The sequence below is a fragment of the Sciurus vulgaris genome (genome assembly GCF_902686455.1).
Source record: "Sciurus vulgaris genome assembly, chromosome: 1".
NCBI classification, from domain to species: Eukaryota; Metazoa; Chordata; class Mammalia; order Rodentia; family Sciuridae; genus Sciurus; species Sciurus vulgaris.
In genome coordinates, this window is record NC_136461.1 from 138,733,098 (window position 1) to 138,745,175 (window position 12,078).

Sequence of the window (12,078 nt, forward strand, 5' to 3'; positions counted from 1 at the left end):
CCAGAATTGAAGAGAATTGACACAGATCATGCTTCCGCCAGCATATCCATACAGGGATTATTTTAATTATTATAGTCACACAGATGACATTTCTGCCTACTGCAGGCACAAAGTCACCATCTCAAGTCATTAACAAATTGAATCATTTACTAGGCACTTTTTATACATAAGTGATGAATCTTCAGAAAGAGAAATTAGGAAAACTACCCCATTCACAATAGCATCGAAAAAAATAAAATACTTGGGAATCAATCTAACAAAAGAGGTGAAAGACCTCTACAATGAGAACTACAGAACACTAAAGAAAGAAATTAAAGAAAAACCTTAGAAGATGGAAAGATCTTCCATGTTCTTGGATAGGCAGAATTAATATTGTCAAAATGGCCATACTACCAAAAGTGCTCTACAGATTCAATGCAATTCCAAATAAAATCCCAATGACATACCTCACAGAAATAGAGCAAGCAATTATGAAATTCATCTGGAACGATAAGAAACCCAGAATAGCTAAAGCAATCCTCAGTAGAAAGAGCAAAGCAGGGGGTACCACAATACCAGATCTTCAACTCTATTACAAAGCAATAGTAACAAAAACGGCATGGTATTGGTACCAAAATAGACAGGTAGATCAATGGTACAGAATAGAGGACATGGACACAAACCCAAATAAATACAATTTTCTCATACTAGACAAAGGTGCCAAAAATATGCAATGGAGAAAAGATAGCCTCTTCAATAAATGGTGCTGGGAAAACTGGAAAACCATATGCAACAGAATGAAATTAAACCCCTATCTCTCACCCTGCACAAAACTCAACTCAAAATGGATCAAGGACCTCGGAATCAGACCAGAGACCCTACATCTTATAGAAGAAAAAGTAGGTCCAAACCTTCAACTTGTTGGCTTAGGATCAGACTTCCTTAACAGGACTCCCATAGCACAAGAAATAAAAGCAAGAATCAACAACTGGGATAGATTCAAACTAAAAAGCTTTCTCTCAGCAAAGGAAACTATCAGTAATATGAAGAGAGAGCCTACAGAGTAGGAGAATATCTTTGCACACATACTTCAGATAGAGTGCTAATTTCCAGAATCTATAAAGAACTCAAAAAACTCTACACCAAGAATACAAATAATCCAATCAACAAATGGGCTAAGGAAATGAAAAGACACTTCACAGAAGAAGATGTACAAGCGATCAACAGATATATGAAAAAATGTTCAACATCTCTAGTAATAAGAGAAATGCAAATCAAAACTACCCTAAGATTTCATCTAACTCCAATTAGAATGGCGATTATCAAGAACACAAGCAACAATAGGTGTTGGCGAGGATGTGGGGAAAAAGGTACACTCATACATTGCTGGTGGGGTTGCAAATTAATGCAGCCACTCTGGAAAGCAGTATGGAGATTCCTCAGAAAGCTTGGAATGGAACCACCATTTGACCCAGCTATCCCACTCCTTGGCCTATACCCAAAGGACTTAAAATCAGCATACTACAGAGATAGAGCCACATTAATGTTCATAGCTGCTCAATTCACCATAGCCAGATTGTGGAACCAACCTAGATGGCCTTCAATTGATGAATGGATAAAGAAACTGTGGCATATATATACAATGTAATATTACTCTGCCATGAAGAATGATAAAATTATGGCATTTGCAGGCAAATGGATGAAATTGGAGGATATCATGCTAAGTGAGATAAGCCAATGTCAAAAAACTAAAGGACGAATGATCTTGCTGATAAGCAGATGAGGACATATAATGGGGGGTAGGAGGGGTTAGTGTTAGGGTTAGGGCTAGTTTTAGGGTTAGGGATAAGGAGGGTGGTAAGAATGGAGGAAGGAAGGACTGTATAGAGGGAAAAGAGGGGTGGGAGGGGTGGGGAGGAAAGGGAAAAAAAACAGAATGAATCAAACAACATTGCCCTATGTAAATTTATGATTTAAAAAATAAATAAATAAATAAAAAGAAAAATAAAAAAAAGTACAATGAACTCTAGGTCACTGACATAGAAATTGGAATGAGATATACTCTCTTTTCTCTGGGTTCTCTCAGACAAGTGAGGGAGACAGATTCACAAGAGGACAATGACAATACAAGAGGTTAAATGTAGCTAGAGAGGCATCAGTAGTTAAGCAGCTGTAGAGAAGGGGCACATAACTCATCCTGGCATGAATGTGACTAGGGGCAAGGTCTGAAAGGCACTTAGGGATGAATAGGAGTTTACCAAGGAAGTGGTAGATGGGAGACAATGAGGGAAGGCATTCAAGGTATAGGAGAAAGTTAGTAAAAAGGGATAGTGAGCCAAGAACAGCAAAAGGGAATTATAAAAGAAAAATCAATGAAGAGACTGGGGAAGGGGGCAGAAATTGCATCAAGTCATAAAAGGTCCAGATTAGTAACTGTATGAGATAATCCTATGGAGAGTAAAAAATTCACCAAGCACCTGAACTTATCTCTGTCTCTGAAATATCCTGAGTATGAAACAGGCTTGTGGCTCTCCTCTACATGCACAGTGGACAGTCATGTGTCACATCCTGTATGAACACTACCAGGAGGGCTGGTGCCCAGGCAGTCAGGGCAATTGACAGTGCTGCCCTCCCTGCTTGATTCTTTACACATAGGCACTGTGCCGACTACGGTTGTAGGTGGAGGTGAAATGAAGGTGCAGGTTGTGTTGTCAAGTTGAAATTAACAAGAAGACTTATAAAATTTCTAAGAAACCTAGTATTAGAGTTTGGATGAAGTGTCCTTTGAAAGCTTGTGTATGAGACAATGCAGGGATATTCAGAGGTGAAATGATCAGGTTATTTCAGTTGCCACCTGATCAGTGGATTAACCCCTTTGATGGATTAATAATTTGAAAGGAATACCATATTTGGTGGTAACTGCTGGCAGGTAGGTGTGGATGAGGAAATATGTCACTGGGGGCATGTCTTTGGGGTTTGTGTTTCATCCCTGGAACCTCCCTTTCCCTGCCTCATAGGTGTCATGAGTTCAGCAGCTTTCTTTTACCATGTCCCTCTGCCACGATAGTCTGCCTCACCTCAGGCCCAGAGCAATGGAGTCTAATGACCATGGGCTGACCCTCTGAAACTGTGAACCCAAATAAACTTTTCTTTTTATAAAATGTTTTTATCAGGTATCTTGTTCACAGTGACAAAAAGTTGACTAACATACCTAGATTGAGACCAAGAATAATAGTATTATATAGATTCTCTTTCTTTCTTTCCACATTTATCTATCCATCCCTCCATCAATCTATCCACACACACACACATAATACACACAACATAGCTCAGACAATAACAATAACAACAAACTCTGACATTTCTACTCCTCAAACACTATCTGACACATTATTAGAATTAAAAATTATACACAGTGCCTACCCCCTACTCTTAATATGGGGTTTTATTTTCCATAGTCAACCAATGTGGAATCAAAAATTATAGAATAGAAAATTACAGAAATGAACAATTTATACAATTGCAGAAATAAACAACCCATAACTTTAATACATTTAAATTGTGTGACACTGTGATTAACATGATAAAACATTGAACGGTTTCACTGTCTTCTGCCTGGGACTTGAATCATCCTTTTGTTCAATGTATCCATACTATGTACCCCACCAACCCATTGGTCACTCAGTAGCCTTCTTGGTTACCAGATCAACTGTGGCAGTATTATAGTGCTTTTGTTCAAGTGACTCATATTTAACTTAATAATGGGTCCCAAAGCACCACTTTACAGTGCTTTTATTTATATATAATATTTATAATATATAATATGCTATATATAATGATATTATGTATAATATGCTATATATAATGTGCCATTATTTACATGTGAATATGTCTATGTGTATATACATATACATACGTATGAGAGAAAAAGAGAGAGGGGGAGAGAGAGAGCAAGAGAGAGAGAAAAAGAGAGAGAGAGAAAGAATGTTATTTAGTGCTATCCCTGATTTCAGGCATTCACTAGGGGTCTTGGAAGGCATTTTCCATGGATTAAGGGGAATTACTGTAATCATAAATAGCACTGCTCATTAATATTACTAAAGTAATTCTTTTAGTAACATTCAAAGATTTGTCAGTTAAACAAAATTTGAAAAGTGTTTTAAACGTTTCATTTCATCTAAATATTTATTTTGGAGTGTGTACTCTTAATAACTACATAATACATGAACATACAAATGGCAGGTATTTGCTTGGACACCTTTGCCTGGAAGGGTACACAATCAAATGGGCTTCAAGACCATTACTGTGGGTCAGGCAAGCACAGGTGAGCTGGAGCAGAGGGAGAAGGTAGTGTTTGGGGCTGATGAAGGTTAGGGAGAAGAAGCCTGAGCAAAGGGAATCTGAAGGCTCAGGCAAGATAAGCCTGAGACAAAAGAGGAGGGGATTTGAAAGCTATTCAGAAGGTAAAGGGAATAGAATTTAGTGACTTGGCACTGGAACATAAACTTCATGGAGGTACATTCATGTGTGTCCCATTAGCTCCATTTCTGAGCTAGCTTGTATGGGATTTAATGAATGTGAGCTGACCAAGTGAAGGATAACCTGAGGCCAGGCCAGGAGGAATCAGGAACGATGCTCAGCTTTGGACTGTGATGGCTTAGGTAACTGACAGTGCCATCACTTGCGAAGGAGACAGAGGAGGAATCCCTAAAAGCTATGGATATGAGCAGTCCACACTGAAACATTTTAAAGTCAGTCTCTTTGTTGAAATTAAAGCAGCAAAAGCCTAGAATGGGCTTTTATGAATTTAGTCAAAAATAAAAATCAATGTGAAGAAAAATACAAAGTTGCAATATTGGTTTTCTTAAAAATGGCCTTTGATGGAGACATGAACATATTAGGATAAACTTTGGTTAAAGAAAAAGAATCCATCAGAGATAGCTTATTAACTTAGAAGTGAGAGGAGGGGGAAAAAGGGAAATTCCACACTTACTTTTAGTCTATTAATGCTTCTTTGACAAGAAATCCACTCGGTTCTATAATATGGCTACATTTCAGACTTTCTGCTCCCTATTATGCTCAATCAGGTGAAATTATGATTTCAAAGTATAAACAGCAGGTAAATTTTATTTTTCAAGGTGAAGTAAAATGCTTCATGTATCTGAGATTTAGTGTCAGGCAGTGAGGATGACTATACTCAAGAGAGGTTTTAGAAAGGGGTAAGGACATGCAGAGGAAAGCAGCTGGGGACATGGTAACCAGGAAGCAGAGAAAGAGATTTGTTCAACAAGGACAAAATATATACCCTCCCCAGGAACATCCCCTTCCTCCAGCTACACCCAGCCAAATTAATCCCTATCAGGGCGCTAATGCACTGATTAGGTTAAACCTCTTGCAACCCAATCATTTCACCTCTAAACTTTCTTACATTGTCTCACACATGAACTTTTGGGGGCCGTCTAACATTGATACCATAACAATGTCCTATAGAGAATCATCTCATGACCTGGAAAAAGGTCTTTAGTAGATGGAACACATTTTCAATGTTGTAAACTCAATCCACCTTGTGTAGATAATAGTGATACCCTAAAAAGCAAAGGTCTTATTGCTACCCTCTCAGAAAATATAAGAACTAGGATAAGGGTAAAAAGATCACTACTTCAAAATCCAATGATTTTCAATTGAGCATCAACATCAATAAACAGCCACTTTTTAAGTGGACCGAGTCGCTGGACAGCATATAAAACTGCTGTACTTGACAGCATTTTAAAAATAGAAGGAATCATAACCACTAACAAGAAATAGTAGCATTTTGATGTAAACTGTGCCAGCTTGAAAACCACTGATCAACAGGTCTAAATGGAAGCACAAGGAAACAAGTTCATCTTTCTTTTATAGAAAGGCATTCACTTTCTCCATCTGCAAAGTTCATTTGGCATCTTGTTTGCTCTATACCAAATGAATTTTCTCACTGTCTAAAAGGAGTCAGTTTTCTAGGCTTTGTAGGTCCTTAGGACTTAGAAGTTATCTACTAAAATGTCCATTATAAGGTAGAAATGCTTTGAAAGGCATCCTTGCCAGAAGATCAGAAAGTCAATATCCTTCTGAAAAACAAGGAATCTATTCCACGTCCAGAAAGGCCCACGTTCTGCAGTCTCCCTCTAAACTGGATTCTAGTTCAAAAATAGGGAAAAAAATGTATAGATTTTTTTACACTTACAAGAATCTGAGTTCCTCTTCCTATCACAAAGAATGCTTTCAGAAAGGCTGTCCATGGATTTGATAGATAGAAGTTTTAAAAATATTAGAATTACAGTTGAAGGTTTTGATTTTACAAGTGCTGACTAAAATTTAAAATCTTCTCATCAAGGAAAAAAACAAGGTGAAAATGAAGTTTAGAATATGTCAATTATTATAATACTTATGTTATTTAATTTAACTTAATGAGAGACTGGGTACATTAGATGAAATTTGCAAAAGAGCGGCAGAACTTAACGTTCAAGATAGTTTGACGCAGTTAATAGAAAATTGATGCTCACCTCCTCATACACCTTCTTGGCATTATCATTGTCTCCCATCAAAAGGTATCCCACTCCAAGATCATTCTTTAAAGAAGTATCACTGGGGAATAATTGAACTAATCTCTGTAGAGTAAGCAGGGAACCTCTCATGTGACCTGATTTGGGGGAAGAAAAAAAAAAAAAAAGAAATAAAAAGAGATTATGTACACATTTGGATTGAGAATACAATTCAGTAGAAATTATTCAATCACCTAATATCTGATTTTATAGATGAATGTTTCATTAAGTGGATTACTTGATGCAGTTGCAATGGTGTCAATAATTACTATAAATACTGAACATGGAATTGATTAAAGACATTTTAAAGACATGTTCATTCTCTAAGTTCATCACCACTTACCTTTTTATGTTAAATTCCCTCTTGAAAAAGTTTTAGTTACCAATTCCTTGTGAGAATGTTTTGTGGAGATATTTTTGGCTTATTAACTTTAAAATCGCCCATAGCAGACAGACCATAAAAATTCTAATTAATTTCAGGGTCAAGCACCTGTATAAAACTTAAAAAGGCACCAAGTTACATAGGACAGTGCTTAATTGTGACAACCTCCAATCAAAAGTGAACTCATTGTCTAAGTACCAAGTGTTTGTGGAGCAGGGAATAGATCATCTAGTATTATGGGACCCTCTGGTGGACAATAGGATACTATGCACAACATAAACTCACGAATCATGAAAATCTCAACTTCAATTTACTGTTAAGACAGTCTGAATGGAAATTCAAAGTATCTGAGGTCACTTGCCATAGCTGGAAAGATAATCTATATAAGAGAAAAATGTGCTAATTAAGACGAACATCCTTGGAGGAAACTAATCACCTAAAGCTCTTAGTTACCCAAGATTGTGGCAGGACAATGAAAAAGCTAAGCTGTCTACTCCACTGACAAACTATCTGGCATAAAACATCACCAACTTAGCCCACATGGCCTGGTCCCACTGCTGACTAATTGTACTCCAGTCAGAATTCTCAGATGGGTTTGATCAGCCAGCCATTCCCTTGCTAACAAATCTGGGTCTACTCTTCTGCCCTGTTCCTTCTCCCTGCCTAGGATTATGCTCTTCTTCTGTTTCTGAGCTTCTCCTATTAACCACAACACAGGTGCAGAAAAAACCCCTGTGCAACTGTCTTCAGCCAGTGACTTTCGCTCTGTATCATGTACCCTCTCCTACTGTGAGCCAGCTGCACCATCTTGCAAATGGCCAACTGCCTCAGATCCTCTTCAAGTGAATTTACTTCATTTTCATTGAGAGGAAAGGTCAATATTCAAATATCAAAGGACTGTGATGGAAGAAGGTTAGATTTCTTCACAGGCAGTCTCCTCCAAGGGCTGGAAATAGGGTGGGGCAAATGAGCACTCTACACAAAATATAAAAGGGAGCAGAAAAAATCCATGATTCTAAGTTGAATACTATTTTAATGCATCCTTTTAAAAAATCAAAATTAATGTAAAACATCCATGGTGAACAAAACACTAATGTTTTAAGGTTAGGATCAGTAAAGAGTGCTAAGCAGCTTCATAGTGGAGGTGGAGCACATCTTAGGAAGTGCCTCCTTTGCCACCCTGAGTCCAGCCTGGCTTATCCTGTCCTGCTTTTGTGCTGCACATTCTTCTTCCCCAATCTGGTCTTTATGGACATAAGTCTAATCAATGGTTTCCTGTAGTTTTTATTGACACTCAGGCTCTGCTCCTATTACCATTTTGGTCATCTGCAAAAGTGGCATGACTACCCTTTATTCCATGTCTCAAAGAAGTGACAAAAGGGTCAGGTAGGCCTGGACTATTACTTACTTGAGCCTTACCAACTGACACTGAGAATCCATTCATGCAATGGTGCAGCCAGCAAAGTACCCGCCTCAGCAGTGACACCTGGTGTAACTCCTTCCCTGCTTGTTTATTGGGCAAAGAGAATCACAGGCTGGCTGAAGGAAGGTAGTTGGTCCTCCTTGGTGTTGATACTGGGAACCTGGGTTACTCTAGAGCTTGTTCTTTCCATGTCCTAATGTTGCTTTTAAGTCTTTGCAAATTTACTTTATGGTTAAAAGTGTATTTTCTAGCATTTTCCTTGGAATAGGTTCAAATTTTACATGTAATAGTTTGGAGTGCCTGAAACTACCAGTATTCTGCTGCAAAAAGTATGCTACTGATAATTTTGACCTCTAGGAACCAGTTTGGTATAGTTAAGAGGGAAAAGAATCTGACATCACAGGAAGAGTTATTAATTTGTGAGCTATGGTTCCCTGGACAAGTTATCCAAGCTCTTTGTATTCAATTTGTTTCAAATGGAGGATGGTAAGGAGGGCATAAAATGCCATCTGCATCCTTGTATTTATTGAGACTGGAATTGCTGTTTCAGTTTTAGAGATGGTCAGTCTAAGGTAGTTAATAAACTACTTGAAATTAGTAATAGAACTCAGATTTCCTTTAGGTGACTTATGTCCTCTTAGAGTGTGCACGGCCTCCAGGCTGGAGACAGAAGCATGCTGCTTCCTATTGAATTAACCCTTACTGCATCTCACCTAGAAATTGCTGTCGTTCCGAGCGCCGCTTCAGACTCAGCTTCACCAGGTCTGTGGGGACATCAGGCAGGTTGGTCACCTCTTGATAGGTCTCAATGGCCTTGCGCAGTACCTCATTGCTCCTCCTCTTCTCAGCCAAATCATCTTCACACTAGAGGAAGGCCCCAGACTGCATCAATGTTCCATGACCAGCTACATTTCTAAGTACCCAAAATATTCATAAAAAGTTAACTTCTGGACATGCTTTAAAATAAATTCAAGATAGATTGACTTTTTATCAAGAGATAAGATACAGATGAAAGACAACAGAATAATGTGATCTTTTAATAATAAGAGGAAAAGTTAGCTACTAAGCTCTAGATGAAAAAGAGCACTATGAAAGCAAGATTATGCTGGGGCTGATGGAGATACTTCACATTCCATGCTAACACCATATTGACAGGTCTCCAGCCCACAGCTCTTGTTTTCATTAGTGGATTCCTGTGCTCACACTCTCAAGCATTCATGCATTCAGCAGCTATTTGTTGGGGGGAGTAAGGTACTGTTTCTAGCATGTGGCAGACAAGTCGAACAAAACAAAGTCATTTTCTCATTTTGCTTTCACTTCATAAATCAGAAAAAGACAAAATGCAAATAAAATGTCATGAGTCTGAAGACCACGAGTCCTGTGGATTAAAAAGGAGCAAGCTGAAGAGTGCTGAGAAGGGTGGTAGGGAAGTTACTGTTTTAGTTCGAGTGACCAGGAGGGCCTGAAAGGGAGGGAGCTGGTTATGAGGCTATCTGGGGGAAAAGCGTTCAGGTAGAGGGAACAGCACGAACAGTAGCTCTGAGGCAGGAGTGAGGTACAGAGAAACGGCTGAGGCAGTGGTAGAGAGGAGAGGAGGCCCAATGTGAGCTATTGGGTGATGCAGGGCTAAGGTACTGAAAATGCTACTGCACTTAGAAAGATGGAAAGACATTGGGCATTTTACATATCTGATAGATATGTAAGAGATCATGCTGGCAGCCATATCTAGAATAGGCTGAGGGGATAGAGGAGAAGGGAACTCAGGTAGAATGCTCTAGCAAGAAGGCAGATATAAATGATCGTGATTTGGACAAAGGGGCAGTAATGAAGGTGGGAATGAGTGATTAGATTACAGATATGTTTTTGAAAGTCAGAGGCAACAGATTTGCAGATGGTCTGAATGTAGGATAGAAAAAAAAAAAGGAAGAAAGAGAGAGATCAATGATGAATTCGAGGTTTTTGGCTTAAATGATTACCTGATGGAAGTGTCATTATTAGGAATGGGAGACAGGACAGAAGCAGGTGTGGGGGAGTGGAGAATCAGGAACTCAGTTCTGGATATATAAATTCCAATGGCGAGTGGAGATAGTGGAGATAGTGATAAGTTCAGGAGAGAGGTCAGAGTTAGGGATATACACTTGGGAATTGTTAAGGATGGAGATAGTATTTAAAGAATAGTTGTGAGGGTGGACAGAAAAAAGAAGAGGTTTAGTAAATAAACTCTAAAAATTTCCAGTGTTTCAAGGTCATTAGAAGTCAGGAAGGCAAGGAAACACCAGCAAAAATGACAATGAAGGAGTGAGATAAGAAGAAATTAGTGACAGGCAGTGGTGTTCTAGAGGCCAAGTGAAAGAAAGGTTTCAAGAGAATGATATCAAGAGTGTTAAAAGCAATTGGAGGGTTAGATCAGATGAAAACTGAGATGAGATCACACTGGTCTGGGCAGTACAGAACCTCTGATGGCCTTGGTAAGATGTTCCCACAAGCCCGCTGGGGACACTCACCTGCATGGAACGCATTCAAGACAATATGAGAGGTTGGGGTAGAGACAACTCTTTCAAGGAGTCTGGCTATAAATGAGAGGAGAGAAATGGGCCAACAGTCGAGGGGAATGTGGAGGCAGGGAGAGATTATTAAGGATGGGAAATAATACAGCATGTTTCCAAATGGATGCAAAAGACTCAGTAGAAAGGGAAAATCTGATGAGGAAGGAGGAAGACAAAAAAATGAGAACAAAGTCCTCCAGCAGGTAAGAGGGAAGGGACCAAAAACGTGTATCCAGGTCAACAGGCAGGAATGGCAAAGCACATGGACACGGGGTAGGTAGGTTGGTGAAGGTGGGTTGTCAGTGTGATAGTGTGAACACATGGAAATTCTCGGGACACTTCTATTTTCTTAGCGAAATTAGAAGTAAGATTCATAGCTGGATATTGAGAATGGAGAATGAAATACTGGAGATAGGAAATGAAAAATTTGTAAAATGGTCATTGATAGTTCATTGTATCTAATAAACTACAATTTAAAGACTACCATTTGAGGAAAAATGATACCAATTAAAAGTAGCACATATAAAATTTTTAATTAGGAAATGTAAATATGTTACCTATTTAACATGTTTATTTTGTTAAAATAAAGTATGTGCAAGGTCAATATATGGAAATCTGAAGAATCCAAATAAAGCCCAACTCCACAATTTGAGGATTGATAAGAAAATGAGCCATCTCACCCCCATCCTCAAATGGAAAACTAGTAAGAATCAACAGTAATTGATAAAAAAGGACATCTATGAGAAGTTTTTCAGAGAACAATACATCAGTGAGATAGCTTGCTAATAAGTACTGATTAGGATAAGTTTTCCAAGATGGGGCCTAGGCTTGAAGCAGTGGTGATAGGAGTGGACAGACTAATGAGAAAGGACAATCTGTAAGACAAAAATTTCAAAGGTTAGAAAAGGGCATTCATCCTGGTTTGATAGATATAATGCTTCAGACCATTCAACTATCTTTTCAAGAAATCTGTAAGTGGTCTCCCAGAATGAAACTTTCCAGAGAGAAAGTTCAATGTCAATGACCCATAACAGTCATGCTACCAGCATGGCTTTCCACTGTAGGTTCATATCAAGCTTTTCTGTTTATCTATCCCCTTCATGTGAATTTGACTAAACTGTGAATATTGATAGATGACTTAATAGAAACAGTTCAAGAGCTTCAGAGACC

The 12,078-nt window shown here is 38.6% G+C and overlaps 1 protein-coding gene across 5 annotated transcripts in view; it reads right to left on the reverse strand.

Annotated features, from left to right (window-relative positions):
* ASPH (aspartate beta-hydroxylase) overlaps nt 1-12,078 on the reverse strand; it is a 247,931-nt gene that overhangs the window by 59,743 nt on the left and 176,110 nt on the right. For all 5 annotated transcript variants that reach the window (XM_079156072.1, XM_079156074.1, XM_079156073.1 and 2 more), the window contains 2 exons: nt 9,076-9,226; nt 6,519-6,655 (listed from right to left, as the gene is read on the reverse strand). In XM_079156072.1, coding sequence (XP_079012198.1) covers nt 6,519-6,655; nt 9,076-9,226 — 288 coding nt within the window. The remainder of the gene's footprint in view (nt 1-6,518; nt 6,656-9,075; nt 9,227-12,078) is intronic.